Source organism: Staurois parvus, unplaced genomic scaffold (assembly GCF_062004578.1).
Source record: "Staurois parvus isolate SC_StPar_1 unplaced genomic scaffold, SC_StPar_1.0 ptg001014l, whole genome shotgun sequence".
Classification (NCBI taxonomy): Eukaryota; Metazoa; Chordata; class Amphibia; order Anura; family Ranidae; genus Staurois; species Staurois parvus.
In genome coordinates, this window is record NW_028318810.1 from 1224442 (window position 1) to 1247065 (window position 22624).

Consider the following 22624-nt stretch of genomic DNA (forward strand, 5'->3'; position numbering starts at 1 on the left):
TGTCAGGACATACGGGGGACGGAATGGCGGGAAATCTGAAAATGACAAAAAGCGACATTCACTAAATAAACTAAAATCACATCGTAAAACATTCCTGTATCAAACCATTTCACATACATTTTGTCCCGAGTGCTTTGTCCTCTCCTCTGCCTGCATTTTTACTGTTCTTTCTGCCTGGAAACTGAGAAACGTCCATGGCGTCCAAAAAGCGTCCCTTTAGGTCAAAAGCGGTTTTAGACCGGCTAGAGAACAGCGATAGTAAATCAGAACCACTTGCAGAATTGAGTGATAATGATTCGTGGGGAAATTCGTCATCAGACACTGAAAACGATTTTGCGACTTTGCTCAGTGATGTGCGAACTTGGCGCTCTATTTCAAATGTCAGTGTTTTTGGTTTGATTACATTATTGAATTAAATTTATTATATTATTTTTATGATTATTTATTAAATTATTATTTTATGATTTTGTGTTTCAAATTTTAACATACCCGGGATGTTTACTAAACTCTTGTTCACACAAATTTCAGGGAGTTATTCTTAAAAATTACAGACCTGCAATAAAAAAAAAATACATATTTCCATGCAAAAAAATGTACCACTTTGAGCACAGAAATATGAACATAATCAAACCGCTAGGGAGGTTAATAAAAGAACAAATTTCAAGGAGTGTAAACTGCATTTATTTTTCAACATACTCCCCTGCTACATTTATACACTTATCCCAGCGTTTAACTAATGCCTGGAAAGTTTGGCGCAGAAAGATTTGTCAGTACGCCTGAACCATCCTAGGACAGCCTGCTTCACTTTGTCATCAGTGGTGAAATCTGTCTCTTGTGCAATTTCACGTCAGGTTATGCATCGATTTATCCAGGATCAGGTGTTCCACGGTCTGAATGTTCACAGAAATTACTGCTGTGGGCTGAGAACCACCATGGCTGGGATCGTCACTGACGGAAGTGCGGCCATCTTTGAAAAGTTGAAACCATTCCAATGTTTTATTGTGGCTGAGTGTCTCATCAAGCACCGTACTGTGCTTGAAGTTTTCTGTAGATATCTGTGGGTTTTATTCCTTCGTTCACAAGAAACTTCATCACCACCCGCTGTTCCATGCACGCACTAACACTTTTGTCTGCTGTCTTGCTTAAAGGTCTCTGGACTGGCCCGCGACGTGTACGGCCTGTCAGTAATAGGACACACTTGCCACTTACTGCTGAGTGTAGTACAGCCATGTTAGCATCCTGTTTTTATACCTGTAAATTTAAAAGTTGCTGTTTGACTTGAATGCTCCTTTTTTTTGTTTTTTTTCAGCTTTCAGCGCTATCACACTTTGAATGACAATTGTGCGGTCATGCAACACTGTACCCATGTGAATTTTTTACCATTTTTTTTTGAGAAAGATAAAGCTTTATTTTGGTGGTATTTATTCACCGCTGGGATTTTTATTTTTTTGCTATGTAAATGAAAGTCCAAAAATTTAGAAAAAAAAGTGTTTTTCTTATAAAATTTTGCTAATAATATTTCCTCATAAATCTTGGCCAAAATGTATTCCATTCTCTTTTTAGTAAAAAAAAAAAGCCAAATTAATTTATAACCAAAAATTATAATTTTTAAACATTTGTTTTACATTTTTTTTTTACATACTGTCACCCTAGCAGTACAGTGTCACCATGGTGACACTGTACTACTTGTAGGGGGTGATGAAGATTTTTTTTTTTTCTTTACAGTGATTGCTTTTACACCCATATAGGATGTAAAAGCAATCATTTCTCTTTCTCTTTGTCTGCATTCTTGCAGCCATTAAGAACTAATGAGTGAGCTGTGATTGGTCACAGCTTGTCACATGGTGCAAGGCTGTTGTGAATAGCCTTGTACCATGTGACCTCTGTGATCATTCACAGATTTCACACGTAGTAAGCAATGATGTCACAAGTGACATCTTGCTTACTACTTTGCATGTGATCACTGATTGGCCAGAGGTCCCGTCCAGGACCAAAAGTAATTGGACAATTGAATATAATCCTAAATAAACACAGCGCTGTATATATGTATTTGTGTCTTTTTTATATCTGCCCAGAGCTCAGCTGTAATATAGGAGCTCTGCAGCATACAGACCTATACTTTAATACAGGAGCACTGTAACCTTGACCAAGACATGATGTTATACTTAGACACGTTTCTCTTCACACCCTGCAGGAAGCCAGCTTTTACATGAAGCAGTGTGTTGACTCAGGACTCTGGGTTCCAAATGCCAAAGATGGTCTGGACACTGATGGCGCAGAAACAGAACCTGTATACGAAGAAGCCAAGACAGAAACGGGCAATCAGAGCACAGCGTCATAAAATGTCCAGTCTTGGAGTTGGGGGGGGAAAGAGAGAATGTCATCTCCAAAGCAGCAGTCCAATATGGTGCAATAGAATTAGCAAGATCTCTTGTACAAGCTCTGGGGGGGAGATACTAGTAACCTGAAAGGGGAACACAACTCTGGTGATGTGGGCAATGCAGGACAAACTCCAAGTGGAAAATGCCATGTATTCCCAAACACCATGATTTATGGCAGGTAGTAAAATATTTGCTTATTTTTTTACCCAGGAGATTGTGATTTTTAAAATTTATGTGGGTTAAGATTACCATCCTGGGAATTGTTAATGAGCATCTGAACTGTTTAGAGCCAAGCATGCAGGCTGGGGACAGATTACCTCCATGATATTTTGCTAGTTTGTTGCGTGTGATCTAGCCGTTGGGACACTTTTAATCCGGTGTGCCGTGGGGCTGTGAATCCTTAGCCTGTCCTGCTTTTATGTTTATTGTTACAGCACTGAAAAGAACATAAAGTTACTTTTTTCACTGTACTCCTCAGTGTATTTCTGTTTCATTTGAAATGTGTACTGAAATAACAGATGTTAAAGGTTAACTCCACTTTTGCGGGGGGAAAAATTAAAGCAAGTAAAATATATATATATATATATATATATATATATATATATATATATACATATATACAGTCAGGTCCATAAATATTGGGACATGGACACAATTCTAACATTTTTGGCTCTATACACCACCACAATGGATTTGAAATGAAACGAACAAGATGTGCTTTAACTGCAGACTGTCAGCTTTAATTTGAGAGTATTTACATCCAAATCAGGTGAACGGTGTAGGAATTACAACAGTTTGCATATGTGCCTCCCACTTGTTAAGGGACCAAAAGTAATGGGACAGAATAATAATCCTAAATCAAACTTTCACTTTTTAATACTTGGTTGCAAATCCTTTGCAGTCAATTACAGCCTGAAGTCTGGAACGCATAGACATCACCAGATGCTGGGTTTCATCCCTGGTGATGCTCTGCCAGGCCTCTACTGCAACTGTCTTCAGTTCCTGCTTGTTCTTGGGGCATTTTCCCTTCAATTTTGTCTTCAGCAAGTGAAATGCATGCTCAATCGGATTCAGGTCAGGTGATTGACTTGGCCATTGCATAACATTCCACTTCTTTCCCTTAAAAAACTCTTTGGTTGCTTTTGCAGTATGCTTTGGGTCATTGTCCATCTGCACTGTGAAGCGGCGTCCAATGAGTTCTGAAGCATTTGGCTGAATATGAGCAGATAATATTCCCGAAACACTTCAGAATTCATCCTGCTGCTTTTGTCAGCAGTCACATCATCAATAAATACAAGAAAACCAGTTCCATTGGCAGCCATACATGCCCACGCCATGACACTACCACCACCATGCTTCACTGATGAGGTGGTATGCTTAGGATCATGAGCAGTTCCTTTCCTTCTCCATACTCTTCTCTTCCCATCACTCTGGTACAAGTTGATCTTGGTCTCATCTGTCCATAGGATGTTGTTCCAGAACTGTGAAGTCTTTTTTAGATGTCGTTTGGCAAACTCTAATCTGGCCTTCCTGTTTTTGAGGCTCACCAATGGTTTACATCTTGTGGTGAACCCTCTGTATTCACTCTGGTGAAGTCTTCTCTTGATTGTTGACTTTGACACACATACACCTACCTCCTGGAGAGTGTTCTTGATCTGGCCAACTGTTGTGAAGGGTGTTTTCTTCACCAGGGAAAGAATTCTTCGGTCATCCACCACAGTTGTTTTCCGTGGTCTTCCGGGTCTTTTGGTGTTGCTGAGCTCACCGGTGCATTCCTTCTTTTTAAGGATGTTCCAAACAGTTGTTTTGGCCACGCCTAATGTTTTTTCTATCTCTCTGATGGGTTTGTTTTGTTTTTTCAGCCTAATGATGGCTTGCTTCACTGATAGTGACAGCTGTTTGGATCTCATCTTGAGAGTTGACAGCATCAGATTCCAAATGCAAATAGCACACTTGAAATGAACTCTGGACCCTTTATCTGCTCATTGTAGTTGGGATAATGAGTGAATAACACACACCTGGCCATAGAACAGCTGAGAAGCCAATTGTCCCATTACTTTTGGTCCCTTAACAAGTGGGAGGCACATATGCAAACTGTTGTAATTCCTACACCGTTCACCTGATTTGGATGTAAATACCCTCAAATTAAAGCTGACAGTCTGCAGTTAAAGCACATCTTGTTCGTTTCATTTCAAATCCATTGTGGTGGTGTATAGAGCCAAAAATGATAGAATTGTGTCGATGTCCCAATATTTATGGACCTGACTGTATATATATAGTTGTGCTCAAGACTTTGCATACCCTGGCAGAAATTGTGAAATTTTGGCATTAATATTGAAAACATGACTGATCATACCACAAAATGCTTTTATTGAAGGATGATGATCATATGAAGCCATTTATTATCAAGTAGTTGTTTGGCTCCTTTTTAAATCATAATAACAGAAATCACCCAAATGGCCATGATCAAAAGTTTCCATCTCCTGGAATGTTTGGCCTTGGTACAGACACACAAGGAGACACACGGGTTAAAATGCCAATTGGAGGTTAATGTCCCACATCTGTGGCTTTTTAAATTGCAATTAGTGTCAGTGTATAAATAGTCAATGAGTGTGTTAGATCTTACATGGATGCACTGAGCAGGCTAGATACTGAGCCATGGGGATCAGAAAAAAACTGTCAAAAGTCCTGCGTAACAAGGTAATGAAACTTTATAAAGATGGAAAAGGAAATAAAAAGATGTTCAAAGCCTTGAATATGCCAATCAGTTCTGTTATATCGCCTATTAAGAAGTGGAAAGTTCAGGGATCCCTTGATACCAAGCCAAGGTCAGGTAGACCAAGAAAGATTGCAGCCATAATTGCCAGAAGGTTTGTTCGGGATACAAAGAAAAAAAACCACAGGCAACCTCCATATACAATTGCTGCACAAGCCATATTTTAATTTATTGTTGTTAACCATTTTAGTACCGGGCACTTTCACCCCCTTCCTGTCCAGGCCAATTTTCCGCTTTCAGTGCTATCACACTTTGAATGACAACTACAAGGTCCTGCAACACTGTACCCATGTAAAAAAAATTTTCTTCACAAAGAGCACATTATTCTGGTGGTATTTAATCACCGCCAGGTTTTTTATTTTTTTTGCTAAATAAATTAAACAAGACTGACATGTTTGAAAAGTGCGTTTTTCTTTGTTTTTGTTATAAAATTTTGCAAATAAATAATCTTCATAAATGTAGGCCAAAATGTATACTGCCACATTTCTGTTATATGTTTTTCCTAATATGTATATTATTTAGTCTGTGTGAAAGTCCAAAAACTATGGTGTGTATATACTGTATATTTGAAAATTGATCCATCCTGACGTACTGATGGCCAATCTCATTTCAAAATAATGCTTTTTTGGATAGTAGACCATCCAAGGTATGTAGTACGAGGCATTGAGGGTTTTTTTTTTTTTTTGAAGTTGTAATTTTTTGTCCAATTTTTTTGGAAAATAAAGAAATTTTAAAGATTAGATCTCAATTTTTTCACATAGTGTTGGCCAGTGCAGTACAGCGTCCTCATACAACTGGTGTGGCAGTGATCAGGGACACTGAATGGTGACACTATGTAAAAAAAAAATTATTTTTTCAGTGCTAACATCATCTTTACATACTGTGACCAGAGCAGTACAGTGTTACCATAGTGATGTGGTACTACTGACTGGGTTTTCAGAATTTTTTTTTTTTTTTTTTACACACTGTTTGCTTATAGCAGTGAATAATCACTTTTCTAAGCAACCATTTTTTATGAATGTCATCTGTTCATCCAGTGTGTACTATTGTGAGCTGTGATTGGCAACAGCTATCACAAGGTACAGATGCACTGTGATTGGCCCTGTCTGTGCCAGGTGATCACTGACAAATCACCGAGATCAACACAATGAGTGGCTATAAATTGAAGCCATTCATTGTGTACAATTGCCATGTGATCTGCTGTGACTGCTCACGGCAATCACATGGTATCAGGAGCAGCTCAGTACACTGATTTTTCAACCACTGCGTCTGGTCCGATGACATCCACCCTGGATAGCAGCTCTCCTGCACGGTTGTCACTCTGTTAAACACTTTCCGCCTGGTCTATAATAATTACTTTTCCTTTTCAATCCACAAGTTTGTGATTTTTGAAAATTCAGTGCAATATGGCAACTCTTTACACGGTGTACAGAACTTCCTAAGAAATGTCATTTTGCGCTTGTGCGATTGACTTACTGATTTTCCCAGAAGGGTGCACTAATGTACAAGTCAGATTTTGGGCATCCTGCAACAACCGTTTCATTTTTGGTGGGATATTCCCTAAGGCTTAATTACTTCTAAAGGGATGCCGACCCTGCTAATTCCTCATTGGAACACTGCAAGTGTATCTGCTGGTTATTAATGAAAAAATCACTCCCATCCAGATTCATTTTGCAAGTTGACATAATCAAACAAAGAGCAGGAACAGGTAGGTATCTGCAGCAAAATTTGTTCAAATCCTTAGAATGTACATTAGTCACCCAGTGAAGATTGTTTTGGGGGTTTTTTTGTTCAACAAAAGTGGAGTTACTCTTTAATTTATTTGGTGCTATTCACAAAACGAGCCGCATGTATTCTGATGTAACATACAACAATTTGTGTTAGCCATGACACCCAACTAGGCATGTGATCTCTCAATGAGAAACACTTCCATTGGTTGGATGCATTGTGCCACAAAAACTGTTTTGTCTTCCATTGGGATCAAAATTTAAAGTGGAACTAAAGCACCATTTTTAAAATCTGGGAGCAGGTAGGCATGCAATGTATCCTCTGCAGTAAAAGGAAACCTACCTACCTGCTTGCTAGCAGTCTTTTTTTTTTTTTTTTTGTGGAATGCAAGTGCAGCTCCATTTCCATTCTGGAACAGTGCCTGTGTTTTCCGGGATGACTGTACTCCTGCGCATGCACAGGAGTGATGTAATCCTGTGCCAGCCAATGAACATGGCCGTATTCCAGCACCCAGTAAAAGCCAGGTAGAAGATGTTGGACCATTCCCGGAAAGTTAAGTATTGTGGAGTTTAGCTCCACTTTAGGTTTAATACTCAACACTCCTCAGTGTGGCCTTACCTGACAGTCCGAATGGTATGTTGCACTAGGTGGCAGTACAGCAAAACAACTGAATTAGCGCAGTCCATGCTAAGCAACAAGGAGCGCCGAATGTACCCGGGTTTGATTTCAGGCGAGTTTGGGGAACTACTGAAGTTCAGGTGCTGAATCTGAACCCCATTGAAGTTAATAGGCTCCAAGTGCTAAGAACCAGTAATGACAATTCTAGGCTAATATAAAAGTCAAACAAACGGCATTGGAGTTGGACACTGCCATGGGAAACATACTGACACAAAAAAAAAGTTTCTAAATTTAAGTTTGGCATGGAATAGTTACTTTTGTTATTTTTTATTAAATATTGATTAAAATGAAAACTTTAAAATGCTAAATTTTGGTAAATAACATGCCTGGGGGGTGCCTTTCAACTTGCCTGTGAGATGGTCCATCTGTAAAATGTATGCAACCTGCTACAGCAAAATCAACATTTACAAAGGAAAATAAATGGTGGTTAAATTGCCTGGGTATGACAGCGCCTAGATTCTTCCTTCTGTTTCCAAGCTTGGATTCCCTTTATTTATACTAGACCATTAACTTAATTGAGGGTCTGATAATAGACATTAGCAGCGTAACCCACGCAACATAAAAAAAGAAACTGTATGAGGTCCCCTCCTAATTTCATACTAGACAAGGGTCTACTAGGACTTTTAAGGGAAAGTCCATGCATAAAAAAAAAAAAAAAAAAAAAATGGGTGGTATCCCCCCCCACCATTTCCCAAAAATCCATATCAGACCCTTATGCAAACATGCAGCCTGAAGCACACGTACCCACCATGACAGGCCACATGCCTTCAATGTGAGGGCGTGTTACTATGATGTGATAGACCAACAGGACACCCCCATGGCAAGGCAACTTGTCATCATGTTGATGAGGACAAGGGCCTCTTCCCCTCACAACCCTAGCCTGTTGGTTGTGAGAGTCTGGGGGAGGGGGCTTATTATGCTTTATAACAAGTTGTTTAGGAAAAAAATATCTGGACCCTACAGAGGTTGCACATCAATACGTGCCATTGCCAGAAGGTTTGCTGTGTCTCCCAGCACAGTCTCAAGAGCATGGAGGAGATTCCAGGAGACAGGTAGTTACTCTAGGAGAGCTGGACAGGGCTGTAGAAGGTCCTTAACCCATCAGCAGGACTGGTATCTACTCCTTTGTGCAAGGAGGAACAGGATGAGCACTGCCAGAGCCCTACAAAATGACATGCAGCAGGCCACTGGTGTGAATGTCTCTGACCAAACAATCAGAAACAGATTTCATGAAGGTGGCCTGAGGGCGCAACATCTTCTAGAGGGCCCTGTGCTCACTGCCAGGCACCATAGAGCTGGATTGGCATTTGCCACTGAACACCAGAAGTAGCAAGTTCGCCACTGGCACCCTGTGCTTTTCACAGATAAGAGCAGGTTCACCCTGAGCACATGTGACAGACATGAAAAGGTCTGGAGAAGCCATGAAGAACGTCCTGCTGCCTGTAACTTTGCTCAGCATGACCATTTTGGTGGTGGGTCAGTGATGGTCTGGGGAGGCATATCCATGGAGGGACACACAGACCTCTACAAGCTAGACAATGACACCCTGACTGCCATTAGGTATCGGGATGAAATCCTTGGACCCATTGTCAGACCCTACGCTGGTGCAGTGGGTCCTGGGTTCCTCCTGGCGCTCGCCTCGTGGCGAGAGTAGGCAGGCAGTTCCGGGAGGATGAAGGAATTGATACCATTGAATGGCCCCCACGCTCGCCTGACCTAAATCCAATAGAACACCTCTGGGATATCATGTTTCGGTCCATCCGATGCCGCCAGGTTGCACCTCAGACTGTCCAGGAGCTCAGTGATGCCCTGGTCCAGATCTGGGAGGAAATCCCCCAGGACACTATCAGTCATCTCATTAGGAGCATGCCCCAACGTTGTCAGGCATGCATACAAGCACGTGGGGGCCATACAAACTACTGAGTACCATTTTGAGTTGCTGCAATGTAGTTTCAGCAAAGTGGACTAGCCTGCTGCATCATTTTTTCACTTTGATTTTCGGGGTGTCTTTGAATTTAGTCCTCTGTAGGAGGGGAATCCTTATGTTCCGAACACATTACCCAGTCCATATCAGTATAGATATCCAGCAGGAGATTTTTTCCCCATTGAGATCTGATGTGTTTTCACAGTGATCCTTTAATTTTTTTGAGCAGTGTACATATGTACTGTGTATATATACAGTACATTTTATTTGTACCGCTTTCTTTCTAAGTTGGGGGCTATATGAATCTTTAGTCACTCAATCATGTTACAATTTCTTGTCACATTACTTTTCTTAAGATCTGCTACACAAGTGACTAGCAGTCAAGTAATTAAGTGATTGATCTTTTTTGATAGTTTAATATGGCAATGTAATTGCATAATGGCAAGTATTGGCAATTCGCCTCCATAGAATTAAATTAACATTAGAGATTAATTGCCCTTCAGTGAGAATGTACAGATATTTTTCCCATTTTAGGTATACCCCTGTGGGACCACTCTCATGAAGCTAATTTTAACAATCGCTTACGAAATTCAAGCACTTAGCAGCTAAATGAGCAGTTTGAGTGTATAGAGTATGTGAACTGTTTTACCTATTGATGTTTTTTTAATTTCGTTAAGACAGCAGCCACACACATTTGTTGTAGAATACAGCCGAAGGATGCTGACTGGGCACCAAAGCAGCAGTAGACTTGTCATCATCCTGCTCTGCCTTCCTGTTTTCATGTTTCCTGTCAGCACATGTGCAGAGCCTGATTGGCTTCAAGTGTGGGTACCCCTTTCATAGTCTGTAGAGGGGGGCAAAAACATAAATACTGCAGCTTTCTAGACCCTGAATGTGGTGGCTGCTTTAAATTTCAGATGATTGAATGTGGGTGCAATCCATCAAAAACAAGAAAAAACTCCCCGTGGATAAGTCTTCATCTTCCAGATTTTGCTTGAGGTGACTTTGGCTATATTAGTGCAACTAAGTACTTTTTGTATTGCACTTTATTTCTCTTGGAAAACTTGTTCATAAAATGCAACTTAGTATAAATGAATATTATTATTATACAGGACGTGCAGTTATGTTTAAAATAATAGCAGTCAGACATCACTAACCTGATCAATCACTGTTTTTGGTAGAAATGATATTTCTACATGGCAAGTAATTTACTAGCAGGTGTAGTAGAGTAATAGAAATCCAACAGACCCAACAGTCATGACATGCATGCTGCTGATTCTGTGTAATTGAATCACTCATTGAAAGAGGCATGTTCAAAATAATAGCAGTGTGGAGTTCTATTAGTGAGGTCATTCATTCTTTAAAAAACAGGTGGCAATTATTGCCCTTATTTAGGAAGGAAGGCAGCAAATGTTGTACATGCTGGTCACAGTGCATTTCTCTCTGAAATTCTGAGGAAAATGGGTCATTCCAGACATTGTTCAGAAGAACAACGTACCTTGATTAAAAAGTTGATTGGAGAGGGGAAAACATATAAAGAAGTGCAGAAAATGATAGGCTGCTCAGCTAAAATGATCGCAAATGCTTTAAAATGGCAACCAAAACCTGAAAGACGTGGAAGAAAGCGAAAAACTACCATTGGAATGGATAGAAGAATAGCCAAAATGCAAGGACTCAGCTAACAATCAGCTCCAGGAAGATCAAAGAAGGTGTAAAGTTCCCTGTGAGTACTGTTACAATTAGAAGACGCCTATGTGAAGCCAAGCTATCTGCAAGAAGCCCCCGCAAAGCCCCACTGTTGAAAAAAAGACGTGCTGAAGAGGTTACAATTTGCCAAAGAGCACATTGACTGGCCTAAAGAGAAATGGCGCAACATTTTGTGGATGGATGAAAGTAAGATTGTTCTTTTTGGGTCTAGTGGCCGGAGACAGTTTGTCAGACGACCCCCAAACACTGAATTCAAGCCACAGTACACTGTGAAGACAGTGAAGCATGGTGGTGCAAGCATCATGATATGGGGATGTTTCTCATACTACGGTGTTGGGCCTATTTATCGCATACCAGGGATCATGGATCAGTTTGAATACATCAGAATACTTGAAGAGGTCATGCTGCCTTATGCTGAAGAGGAAATGCCCTTGAAATGGGTGTTCCAACAAGACAACGACCCCAAACACACCAGTAAACGTGCAACATCTTGGTTCCAGACCAACAAGATTGACGTTATGGAGTGGCCAGCCCAATACCCGGATCTTAATCCAATAGAAAACTTGTGGGGTGACATCAAAAATGTAGTTTCTGAGGCAAAACCAAGAAATAAAGAAGAACTTTGGAATGTAGTCCAATCATCCTGGGCTGGAATACCTGATCACAGGTGCCAGAAGTTGGGTGACTCCATGCAACACAGATGTACAGCAGTTCTCAGAAACAGTGCTTATACAACAAAATATTAATTGATTCAATTTTTTTGAACAGGAACAACACAAATTTGATATATTTTTCTTCATGTTTTGATTTGGAATAGAATGTGTAGTGTTCCCAATGAATTTGTGTGTATGGAAATAAAAGCTATTAAAAGGATTTTGAGCTTTATACACTTTTTTTCAACACACTGCTATTATATAGCGCCAACAGTTTGCTCAGCACTTTACATTATGGAGGGAGACAGTAGAGTAACATTACAGTTCAATACAAGAGGGATTAGAGTGCCCTGCTCCTTGGAGCTTACAATCTAGGAGGGAGGGGATAGTGGTACAAGAGGTAATTAGCTGTGGGGGATGGAGTGGTTGGAAGAGTAGAGGATTCCAGTATTAGCTGGGGTCGGGGTAGGCTTCCCTGAAGAGATGATTTTCAGAGTGCGCCTAAAAGTGAACAGAGTAGGCGATAGCCTGATAGATTGGGGTAGGGAGTTCCAGAGGCTGGGTGAAGCCCTTGAGAAATCCTGGAGACGGGCATGGGAGGAGGAGACAGGGGAGGTAGAGAGTAGGAGGTCTTGCGAGGAGCAGAGAGTACGGTTTGGGTGGTATTTAGAGACAAGATCGGTGATGCAATTAGGGGCAGAGTTATGTACGTCAGTGTTAGTGTTTTGAATTTTATCCGTTGGGCAATTGGGAGCCAATGGAGGGATTAGCAGAGAGAGGGGTGGCAAATACAGAGCAGTTAGCAAGGTGGATGAGTCTGGCAGCAGCGTTCATGATAGACTGAAGAGGGGATAGCCTGCGATGAAGTAGGCCAGTGAGGAGGGAGTTACAATAATCAAGGCGTGTTATAATAAGGGAGTGAATGAGTTGCTTAGTGGTTTCCGAGGTTAGGAACGGGCGTATCTTGGAGATGTTGTGGAGGTGAAGTCTACATGAGTTTGTCAGTGATTGGACCTGGGGCTGAAAGGACAGATTGGAGTCTAGGATAACACCTAGTACCCTGGCGTGAGGGGAGGGACTGATGGTAGTGTTGTTGATCTTGATGGAGTGGGGGGGCCACGGGCTGGGGGGAATACTAGAAGCTCAGTTTTGGAAAGGTTGAGTTTGAGGAAGTGGAGTGACATCCAGTCCGATATGTCACTTAGTAGGCTGGTGATGCGATTGGAGACTGATGGGGTGAGGTGTAGAGAGATCATTTGTGTGTCATCGGCATAGAGATGGTAGTTGAAGCCGTGGGAGTTTATCAATTGGCCAAGGGAGGAGGTGTAGATGGAGAAGAGGAGGGGTCCGAGGACAGAACCTTGAGGGACCCCAACAGAGAGAGGGAGTGAAGGGGAGGTGGCAGCATTATAGGTAACACTGAAGGAGCGCTGCGATAGATAAGAGGAGAACCAGGAGAGAGCGGAGTCTCTGAGGCCAAGAGAGTGCAGTTTTTTGAGGAGGAGGGAGTGGTCAACCGTGTCAAAAGCCGCAGAGAGGTCAAGTAGTAGGAGTATAGTATAGTGGTCATTGGTTTTGGCGGTTAGTAGGTCATTAGTGAGTTTGAGTAGGATGGTTTTGGTGGAGTGTAGGGGGCAGAAGCCGGACTGTAAAGGGTTGAGAAGGTTGTTGGTGAGATGGGAGCTCAGGCAATTGTAGACTAAGCGTTCTAGGAGTTTAGAGGTAAATGGCAGTAGGGAGATGGGTCTTAAGTTGTAAATAAAAAAGTATCACTTTTGTCCCTCACAGGCCTCTGTCTCAAAGTCCATATCTGGTGTCTGCTTTCGCTGCAAGCCCTGGACTTCTAAGCTGGCTAAATCTGGAGTCAAGCACCTCTCACAGTAGTGGGGCACCCTATTCCCTTAAGTGTAAGGATGTCTGTCACCCTTTACAGCCACCTGATTCTGGGACATCCAGGGGGTACAGATTGGCATTTAGTTCTTTTCTCCATCTCACTATATGCCTTTCAATTGGCCCTCTTCTCCGCAAAGCTTCGAGGATCTGCAAGGTGCACTATGACAGCTGCTTGCCTTGCGAATCATTGTCGCTGTGGAGAAGCAGTTTTGGAGTTTCTACTCCAGCCTATTTACAGTTCCAAAGAACAACAACATAATTCATCTCATCCTGGAGCTGAAGTCTCTAAACGTCCTCCTTTGGGTACAGAAGTTCTGCATGGAACTGACCAGGCTGGTCATTGCAGGGGGATCTCCTGGTGTTGTGGACATCCAAGATGCCCTATTTGCCCATCCCCGTTGCCTGCATTAGCGCTTTTTGTGGTGAGTGATCACCATTCTTAATTTGCCACTCTTTCCTTTTGCCTGTGTATGGCTCCACAGAACTTCATGAAATGATGACCCTGTCCTGGCTTTTCTTCATTCTCATGGTGTCCACCTGGATGGTCTGCTCTTTGGAGAACTGCTCTGTGCAGGCACTTTCTGCCAATGTGCTACAGATGGTGCAAGCAATACAGAATAGTGATGAGCTGAACTGCCCTGGGTTCTGTTCAAGCAGCGTTCAGTGACAGGTTTGCCAACTGTCTGCAAATTCATGGACAGTTTGTAAAAATCAGTAATTTTTACAGCTGTCCGTGTATGTCTGATACAGATATAAAATGTCTGTAAAAACACTGCAAAAATTGTAGCAAGGGGCAGCGCCAGGAGATGCGTAAGTTTTAACGTTTCATCCATCTCATACAAATCCAGATTACTTTTTTTTCCTGCCACCACCTGCTGCTGCAGTGCCAACTCCTGCCCACCACTGCTAGCTCTAGTAGTTGGTTGCTAGGACCACCAGGCATCATAGCAACCAACCACATGCCTGCTCCACCCCAACAGTCAGAGGCGGAGGGAACCCTAATATAAGGAGGGTCTGGTCATCAATGCCTCCCCCCTTACATTAGAGTTCCCAGCATTCCCCTTGAATCAGAGTCTGCAGTGTTCCCCCTTAAGGTATAAAGGGGAACTCTGGGGACTCTGATGTAAGGGCTCATTCAGACAAGCTATAAATCCCTTCCTCCATGCAGAGTTGCTGCATCTCCATTCACCTTGGAGCTGCATGCAGGCAACCCATAGAAGTGGATGCAGAGGCAAGGGTTGCATTTGGATCCATGCAACCACTACTGCCCCTCTGTCAAATGTTCTCATGCATTTGTGTCCATGCAGCTGGTGCATCCACTTCTATAGGCTGTCTGCAATCTTGCCATGCAATACCGTTCACAGTGACCGGCTACGCACTCCGCAAAACTTGTTTTTCTGTTTTACCCCAGAGTGCTTCTCATAATCCTACCTATGCTTACCTTTTTGTCATTTTGTTTTGAATTTGTAATTGTAAAGCAAGCAGATTACTTGTTTTGAGTGTTGTTGATGTTTGCGTATTGATTATACTGTTTATCAATTGTCTTCGCTTTTAATAGGCGTTTCTCCATCAGTAAGGCTCGGTTCACACTGCGATGACTTGGGATCCGACTTGAGACCCCAAGTCACATGACATGTGAAATCCCATGTTAGTCAAGGAGAGCCGTCTTAATTAGCACTACTGAAGTCGCTCCAACTTTCGAAAAGGTTTCTGTCCTACTTCAAGGTGACGTCTATCCAACTTGTGCCCATAGAATTTGATGGAAGTCGCCTCTAAGTCGGATCCTCCTCTATATTGATGTGATTTGGATCTGACATTACAGGAAGATTACCCAGCAATCCCTGAAAGTTGCTTCAAAGTAGTACTCAAGCTGCGTGGCAAAGTCACACTGTAAGTCGCGGGACTTTCAGGTCGCAGTAGTGTAAGACCAAATTGTCCATGTTTTTTCAGTAAAAAAATAAAGCAAAGCAATGGGGGGTAGCAAGCCTGTTCAGTGAACGTCAAAGAAGTTTAGAGGCCAAACCCGAACTCCATTGAAATCAATGAGAGTATGATCTGTCCAATTGAAAATGCCCATTTCCTGGACTAATGGGAAATGGGGTGGAAAAAAAAAAGCATGAAGGGGAGGAGCACTGCCTTGGGAAACGTACAAATGCAAAAAACATCTTCTTTTAAATTCCATTAAGCTGAAAGCAGTGATGTGACATCTCCCTTCTGGCTTATTTTTTTCAAAAGAAGAAAAGGCTCATGGACCTCCCTTACAATATATAGCAGCCCCTAGGGGTTTGGTATGTATTCAGGGGGCAGTCTTTGTAGGTGTCTGAACGCTGTGGCACTTTATCTGCCAGCAATTTAAACTCTTTTTTTCCTTTGTAAATGTCACTTGCTGCAGCACATCCTCCATCAAGAATGAACCGTCATCACCAATGTAAGGGAAAGAACAGGGATAATAGTGGTAACATCATTGAGCAAGTATGGCCATGGCCCTTTTCTCATGCAGAAGACATCTCTTGGTCTTTTGAGGACTGCGTCTGACTGAATCTGAAGCTAAATCAGTCTCTGGAGCACCACATGCATCTGTTGTCGAGACCCTTACTATCCCTGATGTGGTTGATTTTCAAAACAGTGTTGGGGTCAGAAACAAATTTCTTCAAATGACTTTTGGCAGCCTGATAGTGGGAAGGGGTGGAGGGGTACTTGGAATATTGACAGTCCAGGAATCTAGTCAGAGAAGGAATCCAATTTTTCCTTCAACATTCTGAAAGGCCATTTTCTTGTCCGATCAGCATTGGACTCTTCAGCTCAGGGGCTCCTGATGAGGGCACAGTCAGACAAAGTAGTGGCCTGCAGCACGTTCCCCTCTGACTGCTGTGCACATCTCATCAGTGAAGAATGGAGTACAGTACAAGATATAGGACTCTCCCCACTGTATATCATCGTATTGCTTGGGAAAAACTGAGGCATGCTGGTGTATTTAGGTTTTGTGCTGCCCTAGGCAACACAAAAATTGGCGCCCCCCCCCTCCACAGAAAGAGCCTGACATTGACCAAGAGCACCCCATAAATCAGCCACAGTCCCCCATGGCGAGAGAGAGACACTCGCCTTCACAGCTCCAGACATCCCCAGGAACGAGAGTCGGGCTTTGCATACACCGTCATGTAACCCACAGCATCTCTTGGAACCCACCAGGTCCCCATGCCGCGTGTGTTCCTTCTTCCGGTCCTTCTTCCACGGGGCAGTGCTTCCCCCCCCCCTGAAAATTGCCACCCTAGGCAAATTCCTTGTGGTAAATACCCCCCTGAGTAGGATGGGTTATATGGCGGTCCTTACAGCTCTGCTTTGCCAGTGTCCAATCACCTGACGGTAGAAGCATACTACCCAGTTGTATAAAACTATTCCTTTACTTGTAGCATGCTTTTTCCAGGTCGATGACTCAAAGGAAAAAACAAAAGAAGTAAAATGCAGTGCTGCGGGCTCTGAAATGTGAAATGCCGGCACAGCGAGAGAGTCGGGGGGAAGGTGTCTCGGTGGCGGGAGAGGAGCGGACCCGGTACCACGGCCAGCTTGCCCACCCACTCGGTGACTGCAAACACAGCATCTTCTCAGGAAGGCAGGGGGCGGGGACAGCGGCTGGTACTGGCAGGAAGAAGCGGCTGTAGGAGGAGGCGGCGGCGGCCTCCCCCGGCCCGGGCTCTGATAAGCGGAGCACTAGCCTTTTGGCTGTGCCGGCATTTCACATTTCAGAGCCCGGACGGGATCCATCAGCTCCAGAGAGGGGAAAGTGTGTTCACCATCAAGGTTTTCCCATCTACACATTACTGGAAGGTGATCTCTGATTCTCTGGATCCCATGTTCACCACACGAGGGCGCTCCTTCATTCTCTTCAGTTCCAGTCCATTTTCTGACCAGAAAGAGGGGGATCTTCAGGATAATTTACACACCGCGTATTTTAAATACGCTTCTGGTTAGTGCGCATTCCTACCATATACACTGGAAACGCAGAGAGCACCTCCATAGAACTTTATTGCACTTTAGTGCCATTTTTATATTTGCATTGATCTTTATTTTACCACATTGTTTGTATACTTGCATCATTGGTACCTTTCATTTGGCAGCGCTGCATTTTACTTCTTTTGCTATTTCACAAGGTTTTATTTGGTTTCCTTGAATGTTCAGCTGCTTCCTCAGAGCGCTCATTGTAACATTTTACAATGACTCAAAGGAGCTGATTTACTAACAGCAAATAGACTATGCACTTGCAAGTGCAGTTGCACTCATTTTCCCCAGAGCTTAGTAAATGTAGTAAAGCTTCATTTTGTGAAGAATACCCAATTAAGTGCAAGTAAATTAAAATTAAAAAAAAAACAAAAAAACAAAACAGCATTTTTGCTTGCACGATTGGATGATGGAATCAGCAGAGCATTACCACATTTACTAAGCTCTGGGGAAAATGAGCGCAACCTCATTTTCAAAGTACACAGTCTATTTGCCTTTAGTAAATCCACTGCAAATGATTGAAGCTATAGACAGCCAGGTATCCAATATAATTAAAATTAGGTCAGCAATGAAAGTCCCAGAATTCATCCTGCTATAGGACCTCTTTCATTGTGTTTCGATTATGTAACATCATCAGATTTTTATTTTTTAAATACCTGAAGAAATGGGAAAAAAATATGGATTACCAAACTGTTGGCGCTATATAAATCCTGTATAATAATAATGAGCTGACTACATGTCATAGATACATTTTAAGCAGAAAAAAAACAAATTAGCCCCGTAATTTAATAGGAACTTCCATAGGAAGTCTTTCTGTGAAATTTAAGGGGCTTTTTAGGAAAACTGCAAAGGTCCTGTGATGTGTAGCGGAAGAGGAAGTCTCCTGCAAGACCGTGCATGGTATTACGGCACATCGCAACCTGACTCCATTCCTGTTGTGTTTGCTGGAGGGCTGTGGGAGGTGCAGGTTTTTCTTACTAAATGACAAGGCCACAAATGGTGTTCATTGTTTTCTTGGAAATCCTGTGGGAATTTTAGTATTCATTGGTAGTCTGTCTGTTTATGACAATGTATGAGGTGGTATCAAAAGGTTTTGAGACTAGTTTTGTAACATGCCAACAGATGGCAGTACAAGGCTGCATGCACAGTCACAGGGGGCAACGACCTTCATAAGTTAGTGAGCCAAAAGACATTGTCCTGTGTATATCGGGAGCTGTGCAAATGGTGCTATTCTGACCACATACAGTACCATGTCTGCTATTTCATCATGGACAGCAAGTTAGAACTAAAAGCAAACATGAAATTCTGTGTGAAACTGGGCAAATCGCTAGATCTGCACAATGTTGTCAAAACGGCAACCTTTGAACTGGATCTTCATCTTCGCGAAGAGGGCATTTTCAGGGGTTGAATTAGTTGAAGGTCTTCCTGATCTCTCGTCATCTTCCAGTGATGTTCTTCCGCTCCTGAGGTCCTGGATGTGATGGGCGCGGCGTCAGACCCCAGGCCTTCTCATCAAACTCGAAGGACTAGCCAATCTAAAACCGCGCTGTCACGTGTGTAACAATGCCACACCCAGCTGCACCCTGCACACCGATTTTCCAGCTAATTGGACCACAATCGACGTACCGGCAGCCTGAATGCGATTGTTACTGGGTCAGGTTAATTACGCAATTAACCCTTCACACTGCCACCACCTCCTTTTTATACAGAGAAAGGGGAAACTCAGCAATACACTAGGATGATTGGTTAATCGACAGTATACTGCTATCTCTACAGACCGGTTATACAGAGGGTTAAACACTCATAGTAGCGCTCTTCAGCGGCAGGGATTTGTAAGTTACATTCAAGAACTATTGAAACAGTTCAACACTTTCAGAAAGTAAGATTTATTACTAAAAGGTCAAAAAGGGTGCAGTAGAAATATTTACAGAAAAAGATGTAACCAATATATATATATAAATATACAGAGCACAACAGCACACAGATAAAAGAAAGAAGTTTAGGTAAATAAGTACTTGCCAAATAAATGCCTGGGGTTAAGCAGTTTCAAGTCTGATGAGCTAAAAAGGGATTTCTGGTCTCGCGCTCAGTTTTGTTGGTACAGCACGATTCTCCTTTGCTCTTGGTCTGCTAGATGATAAAACACCGAAAGTCCTCACTTCCCTGACTACACACAAAGCATAACAGCTTCTTTTCTACAAAAATCAATTGGTATCTTCTTACAACAGACAAGCCTATTGCCTTATTTGGGAAAAGGATGCATAGACAGCTACACTGAACACATTCCTGAGGGAGGGGGAATGAGGGGATACATAAAGACTTCTTAACGCAGTGAGAGCCATGCCTGGCTCTTGTATGCACGACTGTGACACTGGACTCGGGTCAATATAATCTTTTGAGGCTTTTAATACTTCAGGACATAGAGCCTTCACTTGGGCACTAAGCCAACCTGAAATTATAGTGGCATTAAACCCAAAAACAAAACAAAAATATTATAGTGCAGTTTACCAGTTCGTACATGTGGTGTCTGTCTTAGTTTTGTTTCTTTTTTTTTATTTTTTTATAGCTTTTCTGTTTTTTTTTTTGTTTTAAACCAATTTTGTTATTTTCAGCTTCCTTTTTAGACCAAGCTTTCCAGTAAAAAGCGGCAGTTAGAGGGTTGAGACAAACTATTTACCTGTGCAAGGGGTGGTCACAATGGTCAGTCTTTAATTATGTACAACTAGTAATTCAACGACAAAAAAACCACTGTAACTGCTTAAAATGTGTTAGTTGGAGTTCGGCTTTCACTTGTTTCTTAAGTCCATATAAATTTGCTAGTACATGTAATATTACCCTCTCCCCAGACTGCCAATGCTTTTGTCCACAAGATTGGTTTAATTGCTCCTCCATCCAGAGTGGAGCCATTCTGAGACACGAAGTGCATTACTTGACAAATTATCAGCTGAACCTAGAGGGGAAATAACTCCCACATCGGAAAAAAAAACAATGAGGGATGATGATGAGGGATTGTTTGTTGGATTGTAAATTAATCAGGGATCCATTAACACGGAAAGAAGATACAGCTTTAGGCAAGAAGGAAAGCCTACGCCTCAAAGTAATCTTGCCCCTGTGAAGAATGTATAAAAGCTCTTTTCAAGATAAAGCAGCCAGTTCAGTAACCCTCCTAGCAGGGGCGGACTGACAACTCATGGGGCCCCCGGGCAATAGGGGATCATGGGGCTCCTGCACGGGCAGACTGACAACTCATGGGGCCCCTGGGCAATAGGGGATCATGGGGCCCCTGTGTCCTGGCCCACACCCCAAAAAGCCTATGAAAAAGCCAATGAAAGGTACCAGGGGCATCTCATGGGGCCCCCTACTGACCCTGGGCCCTCGGGCAGCGCCCGAGTGTTTAAATGGTCAGTCCACCCCTGGGCCCCTGTGTCCTTGTCCAAACTCAAAAAGCCTATGAAAAAGGTACCAGGGGCATCTCATGGGGCCCAATACTGACCCCAGGCCCTCGGGCAGTGCCCGAGTTTCCAATTGGTCAGTCCGCCCCTGCCTCCTACATGATGTGATGGCAATGAGCAAAGCCTCCATCTGAGATAAGGACATAACCTGAACCGACTCAAAGGAGACTTTGAAGAACTGAAAGAACCAAGTTGAGGTCTCACAAAGCAAAAAAGGACCGAAGAGGAGCGGGCGATGTTGGTATCTCCCTGAACAAAAATATTGATCAAGGAGTGATCAGCTATAGGCCTCTGTAATAAGACTGCTGAGGCCTAGATCCAGCACAGCTTGGAAAGAGATGTCCTATCATTTCATGACCCCAAGGGAAACTAAGCTTTTATGCAGGTGTAGGGGTATAGCAACTAGATGGGACTGTGCCTCTTTTTTTTATTTGCCAAAAGTGTCCAAACTTTCTACTTGCTGATACATTCCTAGCAGCATTAGGGTCGTAGGTTTAAATTCCAGCCACGGCACTAGCTGCCTGGAGTTTGCATGTTCTCCCTTTGCCTGCGTGGATTTCCTCCAGGTACTCCGGTTTCCTCCCACACTCCAAAGACATGTTGGTAGGTTAACTGGCTCCTGCCTAAATTGGCCCTAGTATGTGTATGTATGAATGTGAGTTAGGGACCTTAGATTGTAAGCTTCTTCAGGGCAGCAACTGATGTGAATGTACAAAAGATATATAAAATGATACGTAAATTGACAGCGCTTTATAAGTACTTATCAGAATAGTGTTGAAGGGTAGATTCCTGTGTCTTCCAATGATCACTGAAAAAAAAAAAAAGGATAAACACCTAGCCCCTGTGTTCCCTTGCATATCCAGTCTGCATACATTGATGAGCTTCTGCTCCTTTCTGTGAAACAGAAGCTCACAAATGAGTTAACCATAAACAGTACAAATGGGAAAGCTAGGGGAGGAATTGAAAAGGTGAAACGCATCGCTGATCATTGTTAATAGGAATAAAAATAACAACCAAATTCCTCAGCTTTGCTGAATGGAGTCAGCTGCTAAGTTTTGCTTTTTAAATGGTACAACATCTCAGCAGGAGAAACATTACATCATCATGAGATCTGGTACAACAATATACATTGTTTGTCATAAACACCACCACATATTAAGCAGACTAATATTTTTCTTTAAAACAAAGAACAAAAATAATGAAAATTCAAACAAATATAAATTGCTCTGAATATTTAAAGGTATGCTCCTGAATATGACACTGAACAGGCATATTAGTTGGTATAAATTTTTTTTTTTTACTGTCCTTAAGACCTGGTTCACATATATGCAAACTGGATGCATTTTGAACCACATCCAATTCACATGTGAACCAAAAGCCTATGGAACCGGTTCACATATGTGTGTGCCGGCCGCAGTGCGATTTAAAAAAAAAAA

At 42.4% G+C, this 22624-nt stretch overlaps 1 protein-coding gene across 1 annotated transcript in view; it reads left to right on the forward strand.

Annotated features, from left to right (window-relative positions):
• Positions 1-2851, forward strand: part of CDC37 (cell division cycle 37, HSP90 cochaperone) — a 29710-nt gene extending 26859 nt beyond the window's left edge. The window contains exon 9 of the mRNA XM_089657630.1: positions 2195-2851. Within this exon, the coding sequence (XP_089513756.1) occupies positions 2195-2341 (147 nt within the window). The 3' untranslated portion in view covers positions 2342-2851. The remainder of the gene's footprint in view (positions 1-2194) is intronic.
• The last annotated feature ends 19773 nt before the right edge of the window (positions 2852-22624 follow it).